General features: G+C 40.3%; 1 protein-coding gene and 1 long non-coding RNA gene across 2 annotated transcripts in view; one reads left to right on the top strand and one right to left on the bottom strand.

Annotated features, from left to right (window-relative positions):
- Positions 1-27: 27 nt before the first annotated feature.
- Positions 28-24292, bottom strand: part of arhgap4b (Rho GTPase activating protein 4b) — a 54922-nt gene continuing 30657 nt past the window's right edge. The window contains exons 9-24 of the mRNA XM_034694865.1: positions 24049-24150; positions 23691-23876; positions 23316-23400; positions 21545-21572; positions 21165-21261; positions 18301-18361; positions 18057-18134; positions 15635-15763; positions 14875-14980; positions 14501-14728; positions 11445-11500; positions 11017-11188; positions 7424-7513; positions 7063-7170; positions 5309-5411; positions 28-3262 (exon numbers count right to left, since the gene is read on the bottom strand). Of these exons, the coding sequence (XP_034550756.1) occupies positions 3050-3262; positions 5309-5411; positions 7063-7170; positions 7424-7513; positions 11017-11188; positions 11445-11500; positions 14501-14728; positions 14875-14980; positions 15635-15763; positions 18057-18134; positions 18301-18361; positions 21165-21261; positions 21545-21572; positions 23316-23400; positions 23691-23876; positions 24049-24150 (1842 nt within the window). The 3' untranslated portion in view covers positions 28-3049. The remainder of the gene's footprint in view (positions 3263-5308; positions 5412-7062; positions 7171-7423; positions 7514-11016; positions 11189-11444; positions 11501-14500; positions 14729-14874; positions 14981-15634; positions 15764-18056; positions 18135-18300; positions 18362-21164; positions 21262-21544; positions 21573-23315; positions 23401-23690; positions 23877-24048; positions 24151-24292) is intronic.
- On the top strand, positions 3211-5914 carry LOC117820921. The gene is made up of 3 exons (XR_004632876.1): positions 3211-3316; positions 5320-5433; positions 5818-5914. It is a non-coding gene; the product is annotated as an uncharacterized LOC117820921 (long non-coding RNA).

The following is a 24292-nucleotide window of genomic DNA, read 5'->3' as shown; positions in this document are numbered from 1 at the left end:
TAGCTGTTTAAATACACAGACAACCTGTTAATCATTCATCACTTTTTCATCTTTATTGAATTCATATTTTACCACATATACAGTTGGACACAGTAAATTTAGTGACATCATCAAAACAGTGATCCAGAATAACAGGATGTTAAATCATAGAGGCAGAATCAACAAAAAGATAAAAAGGTTTCAACTCCCATGAAGCCAATACTGAAACACAACAGATGAAAGATGCCGCATGTAAAAACATTTCAAATGCTTTTGGAGTCAAAGTAATTTCACATGAAACTGCAAACATCCTGTAACACACATTTGAATGGTAATTGTGCATAATGCTTGTCAGGGGGGCAAAATGTATATTTGAAAGAGACAAGAGTTTCAATCCTGGCTCCAAATATCGTTGTTGCATTCACAGTTTAAACCAGATGAGGTCATTAGATCCTCTCTCTGACGCAGGGGCCATTTTGGCTCTTGAGGCTAGGGCACAGTTTCCAGTTGAAGAGTCAGTAAAACCAAAGCCCTGAGTAAACATCTCTCACTTATACCAACAATACCAAACCTGAGCTAGCCCGTCTCTAACTCTGCAAAAGCCCTGAGTTTTGGCCTTTCATTGGGCCATGTATCACATATGAAGGGGAATGTGTTTACATCTTTCTGTGTGTATGTGTGTGTATGTGTGTGTTTGCTAGTACTGCATGCTGCTATTAAGTATTAACCTAACTGCTTACACTTCTCCCATCTTACATCTGTGACCCAAAATGTTCAATATTAAAAAAAATCTAATCTAAAGTTCATTTTCACATGAATAAATATAAAAATAATCAATTTGTGATTATTGATGAAAGAAAATTTAGATAAAATCCAAATTCTTATAACACTATAGGCCTATATCCTCCTTTCACTGATAAGAATGACAGATTAAGTCAATCAAAGCCAGCTGCCTGATAAACTAGCAAGCCGACTGACTGCTGTATCATGTAGCCAGCTAACTCCTGTTAGCTAAAACAACAATGTCAAAATGATTATGACTCAACTATCTAGCTGCTTCTGTAAAATGACAAAGTAAATAAGATCCTGTTATTCAGCTTAGCAAAGATTATTCGTTGTTTTCTCCTGTGCTGGAAAACTAGCTTAGCAGGGTTGTGAACTTGGTGTAAGTACACATGGCTAGTTAATTAGCCTTGTTAGTTGACCAGATAGCTAGGTAGCATGCACAGCCTGGTTAAGCAGAGGCTCAGAGTATTTCAGTTGACTGACTACTGTTGCTTTATAAATAACTAAACCAGTCAAAACTACACTGTGAGTAAGATACTTCGATTTAAAATGCTTTGACTTTGTTGTTGCTAACAGGGGCTAACTGGCTGATCTGGTTGCCGTTGTTCAGCTAGCTAACCATTTTCATGACCTATGATATGATATAAAATGTGAACTGATAAAAAGTAAAATTGTAAAGTACAGATGATGAAAATAATAATATCCATGATAAAGTAAACATTGGAACTAGCAGGAATTTGTAATAAATAATGCAATTACAATTTTTAATATGTGGAATTTTTGGAAGTTTCAGAAAATAAGGGTTCAATTTGACCTCATTTAGGCAATTTATGACTCTTTGGTCACAAATTTAAGGTTTTATATTGGAGATGCACCGAAAATTCAGCCACCGAAGTGCATTTTCGGTTCTCGGCCGAAAGACTTTTATCACCAAAACAACACGGCCGAAACAGAATGTTGTGATGACGCAAGCAAAAACCAAGGCCAGTACGCGCTTGTCTGGATAAGGGCCAACATGTCTGCATCCATTCTTCCTTTAACTGCAGCACTAAAGCGTCTTCTAAGTAAAGAGGTTGAGACGGACCATGGAGTGAAAACAATGAAAAGTTCACTCTTAGAGTCTGTCAGCACACGTTTCACTGAGATCTATTCAGATCCTCTGCACTTCATCGCGACTGTACTTGATCTACATTATAAAGATCATTACTTGGATGTGGGAATAAAGCAGCGTGCACGAGAAATGATCCCGGCTGCAATGGATGCAGAGAACCCGCTTGGAGACGGAGAAGCGCACAGTGGAGGAGAAGAAGAACAGAGCGCAGAAAAAAGGACTGGTCTCTCTGAACCAGATGAGGGTCATGCACCCTCGTTGTCTGATATGTTCAATGAGATCCTTGATTTTAGTGAGGCTAGTACACAGTCAGAGCCATAAATGCAATGGTAGGGGAGACCGGGGACAGTTGTAAAATTTTAGACATTTCTTTCTATAACTTTGAGCTCTTTTAACCCAGTGTGTTCAAACTGCTTTACAAACTAGCTGCAACTCAAGTGAGCATGTGCAGAGTGAGTCAGGTGATTCCTAACTTGTTCCTGATTGGAGCACGTGCAAGTGTTACAACTGTCCCCGGTCTACCTAGAAATAATTGGCATAATAATTTATTTCGGTGTTTCAGTTTTCAGCCTTGGTTTCCTCATTTACGGTTTTCGGTTTTCGGCCAAGAATTTTCATTTTGGTGCATCCCTATTTTATATTGAACACTTTGGGAGAACATAAAAAGGTCACATTATTTTGTTTTATCACAATGCAGAGTTTTAACCTATCAAGTATTTTCAAGTGAAATTAATGTGAAAAGTAAAAGATGTAAAGGCACTCAGGCCCGGGATGAGTTCTCATTTTGTAAAAAAAATATCACTGTTAGGGTGAGCTAGTCTCAGATCTGCCACTATGGGGCAGTGTAAGTCTTTTGTTGATGTATGGCAACTGCTTTAAAAAGTCAGTCTGGTGGTATCACTGTTGATGTCACATCCCTGATTCTCCCAAAATTGCAAAAAGCTTCGAGAACAAAACCAGACCAAAACGTAAAACCACCAAAAACCAGCTGGAAAACAGACACACTGGACATACAGTAACACGGCACCGAGACTAGTGGCACTATGAGATGGCAGAGACGCAAATATTATACACCTGTCAAAAATAATTCAAGATCTTCCCCAAATGTATTTCTGGCATCAGTATAATTATTAATTTTAAACAATAATGATTCCAGTCATCCTCTCCTCTCTCTTAGTCCACCGGTCTGAATAGGGCTCGTCCTCTGAGGCCAAATCCTACTTTTTTGGCACTGGGGCCGGCTTGAGGAAGAGAGGAAGTGGAGGAGGCAGAAGATGGAGCGGGGACGGCAGGGGTGGCGAGGGCGGCGAGGGCGGACTGCTGCACAGGAGGCTGGCGAGACAGGAGCTCCTTGAACACAGAGTTCATCTGACGGCTGATCATATCCTGAGAGAGCGAGAGAAGAAGAAGCAAATGGAGAGAATAATCAAGACATGTAAGGTGAAAAAAATGAAGCCTAAGGGACTTTTATTTAGCGAAGCCTGAACCGCAACAAAACTACCATCCAACACTGGACCTTCTCTGTTCCATTAAGAACTTCAAATCATATTGAGCTCATCAGAATATAACAATAAGACACTGTGGCCAGATTTACATTTGACCAGGCCTTACCATTTCATGTTTTATATAGCTGGGGACTGTGCAGAGGGGTCAGGTGTGGAATAGGCCCTCATAAATTCTAATACCATTGCAAATTGCTTCACTCTGATTGAATATTTGCCTTTTTAAAGGTGGGACTTGGGGATTAAAATCAACTATTTGGGCTTTTGTTATTACTTAAATAGTAACTTTGGGGGGCGCCGTTGGCCTAGCGGTCTAAGCATGCGGCCCACATACAGAGGCTATAGGCCTCATCACAGCGGTCACAGGCTCGACGTTTGACCTCTACCATTAGCTGCATGTCTTCCCCCGCTCTCTGCCCCCCACATTTCCAGCTTAGAAGATTTGTCATGGGATAAAGGGTAACAAAAATGGTTGGATATTGTGTTACTTTTGAAAGTTAACAATTGACCAGCTCTTCTTTATGCTAGGCTTAGACTGCCGGGGGGACCGGCACACTGACACACTGGGATCCCATCTCCCCCTCTCCCCCCACCTCCCCATCACTTACTGCAACTCTCACTGTCCCATAAAAGTTACTAACCATAGACCTTTCTGGAGTCCCTGAACTCCCTTGTCTCGTAGGTTCCTCTGGATCTCTGCCATAGACGTCCTGCTGCCGTGGATGTGCCAGACTCCAGTGGCAACAGCTACTACTACTACTATCCGTGTCTTCACTATCATCTCTCTCTCTCTTCATCTCCCTCTATCCCTCTTTCCAACATGGTCTTAGTAGATGTGTGTCTTAAAATGTTACACTGCTGAGCTCCTTCAGATCTACGTTTACTTCGTTTCAAGCATATCAAAATGTTACAAATTGTTCAAGCCACCTGTTTAAATGTACAATATCCTGCTGTGCTAGCTTGTATATCAGGATTTCAGTCGTGTATATATCAGCTTGCTTTCACTGAAGAAACAAAAATAGAAGTCACAGGGACAAGTGCTGGAAAAATTGATTTAAAGAACCCTGCATCTCAGCTCTAAGCACGCTCTGAGAAAAACCCAGAGCCAGCTCCTCAGAAATGTGTGTGTGTGTGTGTGTGTGTGTGTGTGTGTGTGTGTGTGTGTGTGTGTGTGTGTGTGTGTGTGTGTGTGTGTGTGTGTGCGTGTGCGCATGTGTGCGTGCGTGCGTGTGTGCGTGCATGTGTGTGTGGTGGGAGATTATCTCACTGAACAGGTCCTGTAGTTTAGAAAAAACTCTAACTAGTGTTGTCGACATCCTCAGACAAAGTGTTCTGAGTCTGGTCCTGCAGGAGGTTTCTGCCTGTTAAAGGAAGTTTGTCCTTGCCACTGTAACTTGCTAAATGCTGCAAAGTGCTCTGCTCATGGTGGATTAAGATGAGATCAGACTGAGTCCTGTCTGTAAGATGGGACTGGATCTTACAACAGAACATAGAGTACGGTCTAGACCTGCTCTGTTTGGAAAAAGTCTGAGGATAACATTTGCTGGGATTTGGTGCTTTATAAATAAAGATTGATTGATTGACTCAAAGTAATATACCATCTGTATGATAATTAAACATTAGTAGTTAAGTTAGACATGATGAGTGTAGCTAGAAAGAATAAATACATTATTTTTATTTATGTGCGCTCACACACATACTTCATGCCACCCCAGCATAAGTCAATGCCTCAGTTGGGCCACCTCAATCCAAAATGTTCTTACAAACAGATGCCTTTATAGGTGATATTGAATCTGTTGAGTCTACTGGATTTCAAGTATTATGGTCTGAAGAGTTCTCAGTCTTTCTAGAAATAAGGTCCTCAAAGGTGATGTGTTCCCCTGAGTCCTCTGTCCTTTTTTACTTTGTGACATTATGATGAATCACTGACCTTGTCAACAGGTGCTCTCTCTGCCTGACCAAATGGAGGTCTGTCTGTAGGTCTGAAGCCAGCCTGTCTCACAGTGTCCAATGTGTGTCTTCTCTCCTGAGACCTAAATGACAAAAGTAATAGAGGTAAGAGGAGACAGTGATAACTGACCTATTAAAATAAACAAACTTTATCTGAACCACGTTTGATGCTTCTTTAGGAACACGTTTTTCTCATTGTTAAAAATGTCACGATTCATATCATTAAACATTACAGCTACTTTCTTAATGTCTGTCACATATTACATTTAGACCAGACTCTCTCACCTGTCATTATTTGTCTTTCACAGCTATTTGGCAAAACTGTCACTACCACCACTGTAATGTAATACTATTTCCTACTATCTCACTGTGCACAACACTGTGAGGGTGCTTTTCATTAGCTGCTGTGAATTAATTACTCTGCAAATTTAGTGGGAATGGTGACTCAGCATTTCTACTAACTAAGTGTTTATGCTTTCCAACTTGCAGTAATTTCTTGGGGCCAATTTGGTGCAGCGGAAACAAACTGTCTCAAAGTGACACTGACTGAACTTGCTCGTGAACTTTTGCCTTTAATAAATCTTGCAGAGAAATTTGACATCAACACTACTTTGGATTTTTTTTCCATCCATCTGATAGATGTAGTTTTAGCAACTACAAAGAGCCAAAATTTGCTGAGAAGCTGAGGTTGGGCACAGTAAAGTGTCTAACTTTAAAAGCTAAAATCACTGATGTATAAAAAAGTAAGTTTAACCTTTTATCAATGAAAAAGGATAATCCACTCGTGATGAAGTGCACAAACAGATGATTAAAGTGATCAAAAGAAAATAGCATTAAAAAAAAACCACGGAAAGCCAGCTCACCCCCTCTCTTTGGGAGCGTGCCTATGATCCCACATTTTGACATCTACTGTATAAGCTCTGCTTCAGCCGAAACCCTCTCCGATCAGCTCATCTTATTTTTTCTTGTAATGATTGTGATTGTGACGATTTCTGCTGCTGCTAATTGGAATAAAATTACTCATTCATCCATTCATTCATTTACTATAAAGTGCTTCCAAAAAATCTTGTGGCAGGATAGGGCTTCAATTTGTGTAGGAACACAAGACCTAATTTTGAAAATGTCTAGAAATGTGGGACATAGGGCTGTGGGAACATCGGGATGACCACCTTCCACTCCAAACAAAAGAAAACAGGTGGCCTAAATGAACTGAATATCCCCGCCCCTAATACATGACCCATAAACAACCTAATTAACTGACCCCACAATAAAGTATATCATAAACAAACAACAAAAATAACACCACAAAAAATAAACAAACAAAAACCTACCCTAAAGATATTTTAAACACTTGAATCCTTCATGGCTCCTACAGTAGTTAATATGTGACTTCTCATGAGTGAAATATTAAATATAAGTTGCTAAATACTTCAGAAGTTATTTGAGCTTAGAGCAAATTTAGTTTTTGTTGGTGGTGATAAATGCCGAACATTGGCTTTCTTGAGCTTTTGCACAGAAAGCTGATGGGGGTGATGAAAGTGTGCAAAACAGTGCAAATGTTAACTGTTCAGAAAACAGAAGCTGAAAGACACTGTGTGTGTGTAGTGTTTCAACATTAATAGTATCACCTGCAGGATATCCTGACTTTCATCTTCGTGATAACTCAACCATATCCTATTTTCATGAATTATACAAACAGACATGCTTGGTGTCCGAGGTGTGTGTCAGTCTTACACTGGCAGGTGTCGTGTGGCGGGGGAAGTTGGCTGCTTTCGATTGGGGCTCCCCTCGCTTCCTCTCTGTCTCCCGGGCAACGAAGCACTGTCACTGTTCACCCGCATCCTGTCAAGATGTACACACGGGCTTCGTAACTTTGCATTCTGTGCATTCATGTGCGAGAGTCCGTACGATTGTGTGTGCGTGTGTGTGCCGTGTGCAACAATGTGAAAGTGAGCACTTCTGTCTGTGTGTGTATTCTGCTGTCTACATCTATTGCTACATGTGTTTGGTGGTGTGGATGCACTTATACATCGCAGTGTGCATTCAAGTATGTTTGCCTGTGTGAGTGTGTGAGTGTGTGTGTGTGTGTGTGTACCGAGTTGTGTTCTCCATCTGTGGATCTTCTACTGTCAGGTTTCCAGTGCTGCCTCCTCCTCCTCCTTCTTCTCGTTTCCCTCGCTCTGACCTGAGGGAGAAGAAGCAGAGAGATTTATATAAAGCTTATATTTCACTTCAGAAAGTACAACCAGTGCTTGTTTATATATAGGATACACACTGAGTGACATGTAGCTGTAGGTGGAAGCAGGAGCAGGAGTTAAATTAGGAGTGAACCTTGTCTTTACATAGATTTTATTTAAACAAAATGATTAAAATAATTATTTTAGTTGTCCTTAATTTTAAGATGAGTTTGTATTTTTGTGAATTTGTCAACTCCTCGTTAATACAACATGCACTAACCTGTGTGAATACTGTATTAACATGGCCAGAGTAGAGTGTGCAATGTATTTCAATGCAAAGTGAATTAAATATGCTGTTTAAAAACCCACACACACCAGAGAGAATATAAAACTAAAATCAGAACACTTTGTCTGAGGATGTCGACAGCACTTGCTCAAGTTTTTTCTAAGCTACAGCACCTGTTCAGTGAGATAATCTCCCACCACACACTCACACACACACACACGTACATACACACACATTTCTGAGGAGCTGGCTCTGGGTTTTTCTCAGAGCGTGCTTAGAGCTGAGATGCAGGGTTCTTTAAATCAATTTTTCCAGCACTTGTCCCTGTGACTTCTATTTTTGTTTCTTCAGTGAAAGCAAGCTGATATATACACGACTGAAATCCTGATTTACAAGCTAGCACAGCAGGATATTGTACATTTAAACAGGTGGTTTGAACAATTTTGAACATTTTGACATGATTGAAATGATATGTTTCTCAATACTTTTCAGGGGAACCAATATCTGGAATATTTATTCCAATATGTCTAAAAACGGTTAGTCTTCGTTATAAACAATGCTTGAAAAAACTTTTAACAAGTGTTATTTAATGATACTCATTATGCTCAACCACATACTCATAGACAGGTATCCACACACATCATATTAAAATTTTGTACCTTTGAATTCTGTTGATGTTATAACTGTATTTATATTAATTGTTATTTTGGTATACTTTTGTGTTATTTTATTTTATTTTTAGTATCAACTTTTGTCTTTATGTGTGTCAATTGACTTTATTTTAGTTAGTTTTAATATTAGAACACTATTTGGGTGGAAGCTTCAAATAAGCTCTGAGTTTTCTGTCTCTTCCTGCACTGTATATTATTTATCTTTGCTCTTTGTGTGTGTATTTTTTTAATTGTGCAAATATATGAACAATTAACTAGTAAAAGAAGATAATTTTTTGTCTTTTTTAAGATCTTTTGGGGCTTTTTGGTTTTATTTTGATAGGACAGCATGAGAGAGACAGGAAATGTGAGGAGAGGGAAGAGGGAATGACGCGCCCTGAATAATGCCGGGACCAGTAATTGATCAAATATCCACAAATGTGAAATCAGTGCAGCTCAAGTTGCTGCCTGAATGAGCTTGTAGGCATCGCTCCATAAGATGAATAATAATAATAATTGATAGGATTTGTATAGTGCTTTTCTTGGTACTCAAAGTCGCTTTACATAAAAAAAAAATGAAGCAAATAAATCAAACAGAACAAAGACAGAGGTGGGGCGGGAGTAGAGGCTATGCGTTGTAGGCTTTTTTGAACAGGTAGATCTTGAGGTGGTTTTTGAACGAGTGAAGTGAGTCAGAGTTGCCGTTGTGTGGAGGGAGAGAGTTCCAGAGTGTTGGGGCAGCGATGGCAAAGGTTCTGATAAACAGTTTTGATTACTCTTATGAAACCTGCCACTCTAATAGTTACTCTTTCTGATGCAATAAGACCACAGTCCAACAATTTGCAGACTTTATATGAATATGAATCAAACAGAGATATACAGTGCTCAGCATAAAGGAGTACACCCTCTTTGAAAAGTAAGATTTTAATACATTTCTCAATTAACACAAGAATCATTTCAAAAATGTTGGCAAAACTGAGTGTCATAAAACATTTGCTTAACTCATATCATTAAAATAAGGTTAATAATATAACTTGGATAACAAAATCTTCAGTTTTACTCAAAATAATTGTAGCAAAAATGAATACACCCCACAACAAAAACTGCTATCTAGTATTTTGTATGACCTCTATGATTTTTAAGGACAGCACCAAGTCTTCTCGGCATGGAATGGACAAGTTGCTGACATATTGTTTCATCAACCTTTTTCCATTCTTGGAGGATGACCTCTTTTAGTGCCTTGATGCTTCATGGAGAGTGATGCTTAACTTCTATCTTCAGAATTCCCCACAACTGTTTGATTGGGTTCAGATCAGGAGACGTACTTGGCCACTGAACCACTTTCACCCTGTTCTTCTTCAGACATTCAGCTGTGGCCTAAGATGTGTGCTTGGGATCATTGTCATGTTGGAAAAGTACACGACGACCAAGGGCACAAAGTGATGGCAGCAACTTCTCTTTCAGTATAGAGCAGTACATTTGTGAATTCATGATTCCATCAATGGAGTGAAGCTCTCTGACAACAGCAGCACTCATGCTGCCCCACATGAGGACACTGCCACCACCATGTTTTACTGTAGGCACTATGCATTTTTCCTTATACTCCTCACCTTTGCAACGCCAGACAGTTTTGAAGCCATCAGTTCCAAAAACATTAATTTTGGTCTCATCACTCCATAGTACAGTTTCCTAGTCATCTTCACCATTATCAGCGTGGGCCCTGGCAAATGCTAGGCGGCGTTTTTTATGCTTGGGCCTTAGGAGAGGCTTCCATCGTGGGCGACACCCATGCAGGCCATTCCTCTGCAGTGTACGCCGTATTGTGTCACGGGAAACGGTCACTCCAGTTTGACTTGCTACCTCTTTAGCCAACTGCAGTGAACTTGCATGGCGGTTTTCTTCAACCCTTCTCATCAGAAGACGCTCCTGATGGGGTGTTAACTTCCTTGGACAGCCTGGACATCTCTGAGAGATTATTGCAATTCCATCCTTTTTATATTTCTGGATCACTTTTACTACAGTATTCTGACTGATGAGTAAAGCTTTGCTACTCTTCTTGTAGCCTTCACCTTTCTTGTGTGAAGAAATTATTTTCTTTCTCAAGTCTTGTGAAAGTTCTCTTCCATGTGGAGCCATTACTGACAGCATAAAATGGGAGGGGTTTTATTTGTTAAGTAAAGCCCTTTTATAGTCAAGTGTCTGCTGATGAATTATTAGACTCACCTGGGGTTGAATTCTTGTAAATTAGAATTAGTTCAAGATTTAGCTTTGCTCCTAAGACTTTCATTGGGGTGTACTCATTTTTGCAACATGGTCTTGGATTAATTTGTTAGAAAAATTACTTTTTTCTGTGCTCAAATTAACAAATCTTATTTGCAATCAATGTCCCACATGTGTGGGAGTATTTCATAGTATTGTATCCCAAAAAAATACTGATCCTGAAAAAAAACTAAAGGTTTTCGAACAAATCTGTTAAGGGTGTACTAATTTATGCTGAGCACTGTAGAACTCAAAATCCACTGTAATATCTGCTTCAGTCATTAAGGAGTCATTAAAGAGTAGAATCGTCTCTCACCCATCCAGCACGCTGATGTACTTGTGAGGGATCAGTCCCTTAACTCCTCCAACTTCTCCTCTCCACCAATCACAGGAGGCCTTGCTGTGAAGGATGATGAGTTCTCCCAGCTTGAAGGACAGCTCTGCAGGAGACCGCGCCACGTAGTCGAACATGGCCACTGCCTCCCACTCTGTACTCGCATCCAAACACACAACATGATGACAGTCAGATTAGGCACTCCTTTATTCATCCTTGTTCATGAATGCCTTTATGGTTTGTTTATGCGCATGACATTTCTTTGGAAATGGTAAAACAGTATATTTATATAAGGTTTGGTTTGCGTGCACGCATGTGTGGTGTAGTCAGTGATGCATAGCCCATGTGTAATAGGAATGTGCCTGGGATGTGGGTGTGTGTGTTTGTGTGTTTGTACTGTATGTACTCACCATCCTCACTGGGCAGATGCTCAGTCTCTCCATCTCCCTCCTCTGTGATTGGCTCACTGCAGACAGGCAGAAAAATCTGAGTCAGTGGTCATGCATTGTTGCTCTTCTGTTTGACACTCTGTCATCCCAAAGCGCCTGTTTAGACGAGCCTTCATGTTTATGTAATTGCACATAATACCTCATATTGCTGTGAGTTTTCTCGTATGACCCTAAAACCTCAGTGTTTAACACAAAACAGACACACAGAGCTTGTTCATGAGGAGATTTTCATGTTACTGCAGACTAACATTCCCCCAGAGCTGTTTAGTGGGTGTTGGAGATTTTCATGGACACTGTCGATAGGCTGGAGGCTCGTGTTCGATTGAAGTGAGCAATCAGCTTAATAGTATTAAGCCATTTTTACACAAAGCATTGCAGTCTGTGCAGAGATGCCTTTGGCATGGTGTAGCATTATGGTACAAGAAGATGAGCCGTGAAAGAGGAGCGAAGGGGGAAGCTGCTCTGTGTTCTTGGATTCCTCTCAGAGTTGAGTCTTAAACATGACCAACAAATCTCAGGAGCAACACGAGGCTGCTGCCAAGAGCTAAATTTACTGCAAGGCATCCAAGGACATAAAGTATATTCTAAAAAAGCAAAAATTAGATTTAGTTTTATCTTAAAAAGGAAAGCCAGTTTGATGGCATATTCAGGTTAAAGTGGTTTAACCATACAATCAATCTTACCAACTTATTATAGACAATCTGGTAAAATTCAAACAGACAAGTTGAAAATAAAACTACATCCAAAACAATATATAATAATCATCATTAAGCTATTAACAGGGGGTGAATAAATAAACAAAAGGTAATCATTCCCTTTTAAAAAGTGATACCTGAAAATCGCAGCATTCTGCTGTTTTCCTAAATTAGGATTAGCTAACGGTAACGAAGTTATCAACATGTCTCTCCAGCAGGGGGCGACTCTACTGATGGAAAAAGAGTTCGAATTGGCCAGACATGGATGAGAAATGACCATTCTTTCCTCTCCCCCTTGATCTACATCCTGTACAAATATTTGCCTCATGATTTTGTGGTCTGAATTGCTAGGTAGAAGTTTTTTCTTACACAGTGTTTGTGTCAGTTTGTAGTTCATGGTTAGCATGCACATGGAAAACTACTCTCTAACATTTGGTTCTAACACCAGACACTCTCAGGAGCTGGATTCCTTGGTATGGATGTTTCATTTACAGACTTTATTTGACACCTAAAGTTAGCATCCGATTTGATATGTTACTGAAAGACTAACATATACAGCCTGTTAGCTAAACTGTGAATGCTGCTAGCTGATTACTTAACGTCTGCTATAGCCCCCTGCTCATTTTCAGCTCCCGCCTCAGGAAAAATATACAACCATTACACTGCAACAATGCTGAAGGCAACGGGAGACGTCATGGTGGCTTCTACTTATATTAAAACTATGATTATAATCATTACATCTTGTTGTTGGGTTTAAGGCTGTTTGGATCACATGTTTGATTGTCTCCCTGTTTGGTGTTTTTTTTGCTATTGTGTCTTCACATTATCACATTGTTTGGATTGTTTTGTTGTCTGTTGGCTCTTCTGCTTTTTTCTCATGTATGCTTTTGCTTATATTGCAAAGCACTTTATAAACCCTTGTTTTGAAGGTGCTATATAAAAAGTGATTGTTATAATAAATTTATCGATTAAAAAATAATAATAACAATTCTAATTAATTTTATGAAATTATACATTGAAATGGAAACCTCTTTTTTCCCAATCCCTACATTGTGACTATTCAAAAATGAGTTGTTTACAATGTTGGTGTTTGACTTGTGAGATAATTCAGCTGCATCATGACAATGTCAGGGCTACATACTGACATTTAAAGCATTTATCAGAACTAATCTCCATGTGGACAGATGTCAGAATGTACAATCCGTCAGCTCTGAATTTTGTAATCAGAAGTGTTCTGGTTTTCATTTTAAGTATAAGTCATTGATTGCTTCCCAGACTTTTTCTACAGGGCCACACGCCATACACACCTACACATAAACATGTTCATGTACAAGAAAACACACTATCAGACCAAGCTGCAACCTCCGGCCACGTGAATTGAAGCCAATGCGGAAGTGTCCAAAACTGCAGTTCATCAAGTGTCCGCTTGAGGCTGGCTCCAGAAGTACCAAAAGCCACATACACACCAATTCAAAAAAGCTGATATTTACAGCAGAAATAAACATATTTACAGCTTGGTTAAAAAAATTGGTGTAGTCTGATAGCTCCTTTCTCAATTGGCACACACTGTACGGTGGGTGAATTTTTTCATAACGCTGCAATTTCAAAGATATTAAGATTACAAGTTTCCCATTACGAGAGGCACAGCTGACTTGACTACAGGTGGGAACACTGTAGCTGTTGGTGAGGAGGCTCAAAGCCCGCCTCTCTACGTCTCAATCGCTCGACAGCAGTTATGTTGATTTCCGCATTTCCAATATCGCTCCTGCTGACGATTTGCCTAAAAACAGCGCTTCAAAACAGATGGGTGACATCACGGATACTACGTCCATTATTTATACAGTCTATGGACCAGACACATCCTTTTCTAACAAAGTCTGTATATTCAGGGTTATTTGGAACATTGTCTGCTACAGAATTGAGACTTCAGTGTGTGACACTGAACTGAAAAACTCTCGTAGATGGAGGTCAAGCTGCGGGCGAGGAATGACTCATCATTATTTCTTGTCTCTGTTATAGAAGTAGTGACATTTAGTGTGGGTTCAAGTCAGCCAGCAGTTCTTTCCTAAAGTTATCCATGTAAAGCTGTGTGCATTGTTTTTAATAAGTCTTGCCATAACTCCAGGCGCCCCCTTGGGGTGACATCCCACAGTTTGTTTCAGAAGTATGTGCAGTATGCCTGAAAACAGAGGGTTGGCTGAACAATGATTTAGCTCTGATGTCTTCAAACACTGGATGTTAATGCGGCTGCAGCAGATCTTAGCTGCTGAGATATCATCATAACTAACTAACCACTTATGTCAATGACGGCTCATCTCTCACCAGTACTCCTGCTCCAGAGTCATGTGCTTCTCATAAACCGGGCCCGGCTGTTCTGATTGGCTGGGGAAGATGGCATCATGTTGGAGGAGCATGGTTTTGACAAGCTCATTAACCTGCGGCTGCCTGGCAACAGCATCATCAGAATCCAAACCCCTCAGCAGGCTGGGACCGAAGCAAACAGCCAAGTTGTAGGGCTGCATCATGTTCTCATCACTGTACTGAGACACACTGGGAAAACACACACACACACACACACACACAAACACACACGCACACATGCAAAATGTTATCTCATTTCAAGGGTGTTAAGTGTAACAACATAGCAGGTATAAGAAGTAACTGAGTATTCCACACGGTGTTATCTTGAAGCTTACTGATTGAGGAAAGCGAAGAGGTAACGCATCACGATGAGGAGTGGTCGTGGGAACGTGGAAACAATCGCTTTAATCTGCGCCGCTTTCTCGGTCACTTCCTCAATTTCTGAGCATGACAGAGAGAAAAGTAAAAAAAAGATCCAGATAACAAGATGAGTAAAAACCAAAAATAAAGCAGCTTGAACAAGTTTTGTTTGTTGTGGTTACAGTTTCGCCTACGCCTGCAGCATTTTAAACCGTGTCAAATGCACAAATCACCTAAAATTCTGACTGAAAGAAACACTGTGACAAGCATTTAAACTACTGAGATGAGGTGCCTGGGCTGATTTATTAGGCTGCTGAGGTATTAACAAGATTTAAACAACTTGCAGGCAGGTTCATAACCTTGATAAGCCATGCAAATTGTAGCTTAGAGTTTCTGTTTTTGGAAAATAAAATCATTTACATGCCGACAGGAATAGCAAAGAGACAGTGAGAGAGGTAGGAGTGGAGCTAAAAAGACTACGACTATACGGAGGTGATGAGGGTGTCAGTATAGCTGCAGTCACCCTTTAATGCCGCTGTTTAAGTAGAAAGCTTAATCAAAATTAGCATGTTTATTTTTTCGTGGTATATTTTCAAGGTTTACCCACAATCTACCTCACGTGACACGATAAATCAGGCAGTATAAAAGCTTTTAAAATCCAAAAGATCCACAAAAATGTAATGACTGAAACAGAATCACTGACACAGACGTGGAGGTTACATAAGGGGGTCTTACGGACACACTCCAGCAGCTGAGAGTAGCTGTCATAAGGGAAGAGAGGAGGCTCCAGGCCCCTGAAGTACAGCTTCAACACGCCAGCCACAGAGTCCAGGTCACACTCACTGTCAGACAGAGGATCGTCTCCTACAGGGAGCAAAACACAGGAGTGTGAGCGGGACAGGATCCATGTAGAAACAGAGGACTGGGACAGCATTCAGTGCAGGAACAAGACAAACAGTTTACAGCTAAGAGCAGTGGGCTGGATAAAAAGGACAGGATATTCCCATATGAAGGAAAAAAGTGTTATTTGAGTTATTTTTCATGTTTTTAACTCATCTGTCTGCCCTGTATGTTTCATCAGGTGTTCCTTCCTCTGAAGTGTTTGATCACTGTGAAAGATGTTGTTTCATAGTTTATTACAGGACTTGGGTAATGGCTATGCTGGGTTCAAACACATTTTTGAATAAAAGTTGAAGAAACACGCAGATCCAAGCCTAAGAGGGCAGGTGCTGAGTGTCACTGAACAAAACAAAGACAAACACAGCTCCAATGTTCCAGACAATTTATTTCACCAGGTTAGTGACGTATCGAGCAGTTTTGCTCTTCATCAGACTGGAGTAACTTTGTACAGCGCCATCTGCTGTGTGCTGTCTTTGTCTTGCAGTTTTGTGTTTTTTTTGTAGTTTTTAACTCTTTGTGGAAGTGTTAAAAACTGCAGTTTCTCTAGTGTCTGCTCGAGGCTGGCTCCAGATGTACTTGAAACCTACATGTTTACAGCCTGGTTCAAAAAAATTGGTGTAGTCTGATAGCTCCTTTCTCGATCGGCACACACTGTACGGGGGGTGGATTTTTTCATAATGCAGCAATTTCGAAAATATTAAGATTACGAGTCTTCCAATGAGAGGCACAGCTGACTTGACTGACAGGCGGGAACACTGGAGCTGTATAGGAGGCTCAAAGCCCGCCTCTTTACCTCACACTAGCTAGATAGGAGTTTGGTTGGGCACCAGCCAACGATCGGCTTCAAAACAGCACTTCAGGAACAGATGGGTGACGTCAGTGATACTACGTCCATTTATTATAAAGTCTATGGGTAAAAGGCGATGCCTGTGCTGATGAACCTTTAGAAAACAATCACCAGCTGTGTAGTTTCCCTCAGCTCCAGAGAGCGTGTTTTAGTGTCTTTGAGCTCATTGTTTTGGCTCACTCTCTGCTTTCTAGGGATTGCTTTCAGCTGAAGTGTGCAGATATTCTCAGTGATAACCCTCCAAAATCACAAAGTCTGCAACATGTCCAGCGCCAAACAGCAGGCAGAATAAAAAACAACAACCAAAGCGGGACTTGAGTCGTAAAAAGACAGATATTTCACTCAGGAGTTAAAGTAGAGCCAAACAGAGCAAAGACCATGAACAGAGACATGTACAGTCAGACACCAGTTTTTCTCCTTTGTTCCTGATAACTTCATCTAAAGGTATTTTTCAACAACAAGAACTTTACCCCTGAACTACGTGCATTTCGACCGGAGGAACCAGGGTCTAAATTTAGTTCAGGGGTAGATAATCTCTCCCCTGAAAAGCCCCTGCAAGGGGGGTAGTACTTTTCAAAGGTCCCAGTACTTTCGGAAAGGATTTTAAAGCCGTGTTGAAACGTCTTTGCTACTCGCACTTATCTCCTCTCACGTGTTGATTCAGTGAATCCATCTGTGATGAAATATAGCACCATCTAAAACAGCGCCAGCTGAGTCTCTTCATGCTAACAGGCTAACTGTTGTGTCACCTAAAGCATCTGTGAAAGGGATAAATGTTTTAAATAACTTGTTACATACTGCCAAACTTAAACAGTAACACTTTGTTACATAACACACATGACATACCTTTAAATATGCTCATCATTAGATCTTCATCAGTGCTGACTCATTTGATATGCTTTATTTAAACCGCTGCTTTTCACCGCCCAGTGAACGGACTCATTTTCAGACTTTAAGTGACTCTGAATTTCACGCCAGCCAAATCAACTATTCAGCAGAAGTCAGTGGAGCAGCGACGAGGTCATTATCCTTCACTTGCTTCTCACCCCCTGGTTACGTTCACTGAAGCATACAACCATGTTAAAAGTGTTACTCCTGCAGGAGTAGGCCCGGGTTTGGCACAGTCACCACCTGGGTGCTCCATATGTTGGGAGAATTGGAGACAGTTTTAGAGCCGAGTAATAGAATTATGAGTGTGAGATTTCAGGGGCTTGTTCAGCAGAGCGTTCTCTTACACGTTCAAAATTTGTAAGGTAATCCTTTTATAGACATTAATCCATTCAAGTGGTTAGAGAGGCTAAGAGAGTGAGCGCCTGAAGACGTGAGTGTGAGATCTGGAATATTTATGTAGAAATGAATAAATAAATCTTGTCTAGTGCAAAAGTGATGCAATCTCAGAAGCTCATTTACCTCGTTCAAATGCATCTCTAATGAGGTTAACTTCCCGCTGTGACCCAGGAACTCTGAAGATCCCTTCATGGTGTAGGCCTGTGAACACACAAACACACACACATCATATTCCATGGTCATAGGTGGCCGATCTTACACACACACAGTGCTGCACACACATAAACAGAAGCTTCCACATACCCATTGTTTGTGCCCAAAGCTCTCTCAGCACGGCTCATTGCTAATGTTATAAAAACTGACTCACCGTGAAGGTTTATGAAACGGATGCAGCTTTCAACCACCACAGGAATCTGCTGCCCAGAGCTCTGCACAAGAACAGGTGAACAGAGAAGGAGAGATGAAACACTGAGAAACAGAGTGCAGAAGGAGGAGGGGAACAAATAGCAGCCATTATGTGGGAAAGTAGCAATGCAAGAAAAATTAGGTTAAAAAGGGAAAATTAGAAGGGAGCTAAATAATACTCAAAGGAGTTTTTGTGTGTTTTGGTTGAAACAGAGTGGAGGTAAAATGCTTCATGGCAAAGACCCCTTTGGTCAAAATGGACGAGTTCTTGAAAGAAATTCAACGAGACTTTAACTCGATTGAAAACAAGTTAATAGTTTGGTTGCTTTTCAATGAGATCCATACTATGTAGATATTCAGAAAACCTGATGAAGTTTGCTGCAATTTTTTGACATCTAAAATAAAGAGAGTCTAAAAATACTGAAATCAGTCTTAAATCATATCTTTAGTTTCAAGAAATAGGCCTAAGAATTAAGAAATCAGCCCTTTAGATGGTGTTCTGATCTTTTCCATGTTTTATGTTGTGTTTAATGCTGAACAGTTGCATGATGGGTAGTGTTCAATACATGTCATATGTGGTTTTCACTGGCATGTGGTGCCCTGTCTATCGATTTGGATTAATGTTGTTACTGTTTTTGATTATTAACATTACTGAGGAAGAAAAATGGGTGGAGCACTTTAGGACGAAATTTCTGGAAGAGGCAATAATGTGTATTGAATTGGTCGTATTATATTGTATCGAACATATCATATTGTAATGTATCAAATCATATCATGTCCATTTGTATCAAATTGTGTCTCATCTTATCATTTCAAATTGTATCACATTAAATTGTATCGGGTCACATAATGTCATATTTTTTCATACCATATCATAACTCATCGTATCATAACATATTGTATTGTGTTGAATCACATATTATTTGGTATTGTCTCATGTGCATAGACTGTATTATAAATGGAAGTAGTATCAGTGGCGTCACCCATCTGTTCCTGAGCACTGTTTTGAAGACATCTGCGGCGGCAGCCATATTGGAAATGCTGAACTCCACCTCACTTCGTCCGAGCTAGCGTGAGGTAAAGAGGTGGGCCTTTAGCCTTTTTGCTAACAGCTACCTGTCAATCAAGTCAGCCATGTCCTTATTCGGTAAAAACTTGTAAGTTTATTATCTTCAAAGTTACTGAGTTATAAAAAATTAACCTCCTGTACAGTGTGTGCTGATAGAGAAATGAGCTATTCAGACCTAAACAGTTTTTGTACCAGGCTGTAAACATGTTTATTTCTGCTGTAAAGATCGTCTTTTTTGAATTGGTGTGTATGTGGTTTCTGGTGCTTTTGCAGCCGGCCTCAAGTGGACGCTCAATGAACTGCAGTCTATAACACTTCTGCATGGGCTTCATATTTTAAGACCAGAGTTTGCAGCTTGCTCATGTGTGGTTGGGGGGTAGCTACACACTCTTGTAACTGTGTATTGATATGAGGATAACACATAACCAGAAGTTTGTTGGCTTTTTTTTTTTTGTAATTCAAGCAACAAATATACAAAATAATTTGATCTTTTATTTGGCTGGCATAAACTTTTCCTCCTTGTCAAGTGTGGAATTTCAGAAATGTCAAAAATAACCGAACATAACAAAGTGTCATGTTTGACAGATTTATAAAAATTTTATTTCATGAAACACAATGATATTCAGAAAGCCCCCTAAAATTTGGAAAGTATTTAAAACATTCATAAACATGTTTTTTTTTTTTAAGTTTTTTGTTTTTGTTTTTAAGTTTTTGTGTCTCAATTAAATATTGTGTACTTTTTTTACACAACTTTCCAAAAAATTATTTCACCAAAGTCGTTGCTTTTTTCTGAAACAGATTCAGTGAAAAATATTGAATTTTCATTGTTGCACTTTGAGAAGTTTTACTATCTGAAAAATTTGCTATTTTGTTGTATAAAAAATATATATATCTTTTTTTAAATTAGTATTTATTGCAATGTTAGGGAATGTGAAAATTATTATTTTTTATACATTTTGCTATGCCTGCATTTTTTTTCTGAAATGTTTTGGATATTCCGTTGTGTCCTGTGAAATACCTTGTTCTTTTTTTTTTTTATTTCATTGTATTTATTTATTTTTTGTCCTTTTTCTGAAATGTTGCTGCGTCCATCAAAGCCAAATCCCAAAATGTGCAGACAACAATCCGAGGACAAAACCTCAGTGTCTTAACGTGGCTCTGGTAAATATGGGGAACAGCCAACAGCCAGCATGTGGTATCTAAGATTGTGCTTGGTACCTGTGTCCGAGACATTCTCCTTCTCCTCCTGCATGAAGCCGAGCACAGCAGAGACGAGACGGAGAAAAAGCAAGAGATTAGAAAAGACGGAGTAAGAAATAAGTGGAATAAAGATTAAGAAGCATTGGGAAGAGGCGCACATAAGCACACACACACTCAATCGAGGAGTTGAGAGAGGAGGCAGCAAAGAGGCCAGTGAATTTTAATCCTTTTCACCAGAGAGGAGGAGATAAAGGGGGGGTTGAAAGGAGAGAAAGCCAGCAATAAGCTATAAGCATGACCGTACACACACACATGAAGGCAGCAGGAAGTACACGGGGGGATGGACTGTCAGTTTGTGTGTGTGTGTGTGTGTGTGTGTGTGTGCTGTGAGAATCCCCCTCCAATTCTTCTCCTCAGTGTAACAGGATTTTCTAAATAATTTCCTCTGGAGGTTTGAGCAGCGGTGCGGTGCGGTGCAGCAGGCAAATGAAACCAGGTAAAAACAGGGAGTGTTTCAGCTTCCATTCAATTTGCATGTGAGTGTGTTTGACTGTTACCTGTATGTAGGAGACTATGTCTGTGGTGAAGAGTGTGTGGCAGAATTGGGAAACAGGTCTGGACTTCCGAACACGCACTGACCGAGCACATTGCGTTCTGGGAAATATAATGAATAAAAAGCTTAATGCCAATTGACACTTGGATGTCACCACTCAACATAGACTTGTTCTTGCTAATTGCCTTCATCAGAAACACTTTCATCATCTCCCCCGTACAAAAAGAAATCTCTTTACATGATTGAAAAGAGCCAAAAACAGAAGTTCAGTTCAAATGTACTCATAGGTTTCCTCTCCTCCCTGTCCTCTCTGCTCTCTCCATGTCTCTGAGCCTCTCTCAGTCACACTCTCTTTAGTCTTGGTTTTGTAAATGCTCCTCTTACCTTGAAGGATCACTGTCCACAGCCTCGGCTGGGAGAAACATAAAGAAAAACAGGTGAGACAGGAATGTTTGGTTCAGGCACCAACAATGCACAGAGATTCTACACTGCAAGGTCTATCTCTAGGGAGTACTAACACAAACATTGCTGAAGATATATATAACCTGTGCGTGTAAAGACTTCAAGATATGAAATGTAAGAAACTCTGAGGATGTTTACTTACACACAGTTTACAAAAGCTTGTCAGGCCTCTATAGCCCACTCTCATCTCTGCTGGAGACTGAAGACTCAAAGCTATGAGAGCTACTATGAGCATAAATGTACCCAATTAGCTTCACCTGTCTCTGGTCAGGTTGCTGTTTGAGTAATGAAGGATGGAACTGAACAAGGAAGATAGATAAGGTAAATAAAAAAAATAACATCTCTGCTTCTGCTGCCATCTTTTGATACTTCAAATAAATAGATACATAAGTTAATAGCACTCTGGGGCTAACAGCCTTGCTTAAAAGAGTTCAAACATTTTTTTTTAAATTTAAAAGTGAAAATCAGTGCTGTGGAGCTAGTCCACTTGGATCCTGATTTTGAGTACACAAGCCTATTTATTATTTTAAATAGGTCAATTTCATTGTTTTTTTCTTTGTTTTTTTCTTTGTATAAAGCCCTGATCCTTTATCAGTTTTGCACTTGCTGACATGTGTATTCACTTTTCATCTTTTTCCTGCCAGAATGTCTGCAGAGACACCACATCTCTACAGCAAATTAAAGAAAGAACTGTGTAAATTGTTGGATCTGTAAGAGTACCATCGAGAAGACTGGGACAACCTCAAACTTAAACAGACATCTGTACTGGATGCACCCAGAAAGGTAAGTGAGATGCTAAAGCTAGCCTACTTGGACTGGTGATAACGTTACTGTGAAACAACTTCAAAGTGTCTTTGCTGTTGCTCTCCCTGCCTTGGCTTTTCATGTATGCACATTAGAGAGAGAGGAGGTGTGCTATCCCTGCCTCAGGCTCTGGTGTTCCATGTACGCACTTGGAAGGGTGGGGATCTCTCAGAGCAGAGTCATACAGCCAAATAAAACGCATAACATGCAAAAAAGTTGCTGTCGTAGTGGACGTTCCAGACTCCAACAACTACTACTACTACTACTACTATTATCCATCTCATCACTATCATCCCTCTCTCTTCATCTCCCTGTATCCATCTCTCCAACACGGTCTCAGCAGATCTCTGCTCATGGTGGATTAAGATGAGACTAGACTGAGTCCTGTCTGTAAGATGGGACTGGATCTTATCCTGTCTTGATGTTGGGTCTTTGTTAATAATAGAACATAGAGTATGGTCTAGACCTGCTCTGTTTGTAAAGAGTCTTCAGGTAACATTTGTTGTGATTTGGATCTATATAAATAAAGATTGACTGAAATAATAATTCTCTTTGATGAGAGTAGTTCTGAATGAATGTTAATTCATGAAATGTGTGTTCTACAGTTGTATAAAGTTCCCACTCAGTCAGCCCAGGATCATACAGTGAATAGTTTGGAGGGAAACAGTGGTCTCCTTATATAGCCGGGAGTATAGGAGGCTCTATTCAAACTGGACTTGGATTCCTCTTTGGTGACTCAGACTGGACCCAAACTCAAGGTTTGGTAGCTAGACAACAAACAGGGGCCAAAGCTACTAATGGCATCAACACAGATCCTCTATATATTTAAACAGTGGCAACATTCCAAGAATTAGCTCAAACATCATGTGACGTGTCTGTGTGAGAGTACCTTTCTGTATGGCATCATGTAGAAGATCATGTTTGGCTTGAAGTTTGAAGGTCAGAGAACTGCTGATGAGGAACTCCTTAACTTTCTGTGAGAACATACCAAACAAAGTGGTTAAACATTCCAGTTTACCTTGAGGAGATTAACAGTACGCTGCAGAGACAGACTTTGTTTCTACTGTTAATAAAAGTAGAATTAATCTGCAGAGGTAAACTCACTGCTCTGTCCACAGGGAGGCGCTAATATCAACACAAACTGAAAGTTCCTCACAGGAGGAAGTATTTCCATAGTGCTGCACCCACTTTCAGTTCACTTTCCAAAAGCCTCGTGACCTTAAGTTCAATGATCTGGAGCTAATGTATGAATTTGTGAACTCACAGTAAAATAGTAAGTCTCTGTCTCCTGCTGATTGGCTCGACGCTTGGCAATGGTGAGTTTTTGGATGGTGTTTCCTCCGGGGGGCTCGTGTGATAGGGTGCTGGGCACGTCAGGGGAGGGGTTGGTGTCACTCTCACACATGGTGTCCAGCAGGGCGCTGAGTGTGGCTTTAAGGGTTTTACTGACCTAAGAGAGGTAAACAAAGTCAGTCATTCATTATGTCTGATATTGTCTCTTATCCTCGAGACAGACAGACAGACAGACAGACAGACAGACAGACAGACAGACAGACAGACAGACAGACAGACAGACAGATAGACAGACATATGGAAATAGGAAGTGAGGATAAATAGCTGACCTCCTCTGTTTCCAGGGTCACGGAAGCGAGTCGGGACTGAAGCTGTTGGAATCTGGTCTCCAGCTCGTACCTCACCTGGCTCTCTGCACTCACCTCACACACCTGAAACACACGCACAAATTAACATTTATCAGCGTGACAGGTCATCAAGTTCAAGCCAACAGGAGTTCAATTTGAGAGAGAGAGAGAGAGAGAAAGAGAGAGAGAGAGAGAGAGAGAGAGAGAGAGAGAGAGAGAGAGAGGA

Source organism: Notolabrus celidotus, chromosome 11, assembly GCF_009762535.1.
Source record: "Notolabrus celidotus isolate fNotCel1 chromosome 11, fNotCel1.pri, whole genome shotgun sequence".
Classification (NCBI taxonomy): Eukaryota; Metazoa; Chordata; class Actinopteri; order Labriformes; family Labridae; genus Notolabrus; species Notolabrus celidotus.
The sequence above is the reverse complement of the archived record's forward strand: the minus strand, read 5'-3'. Positions and strand labels throughout refer to the sequence as shown.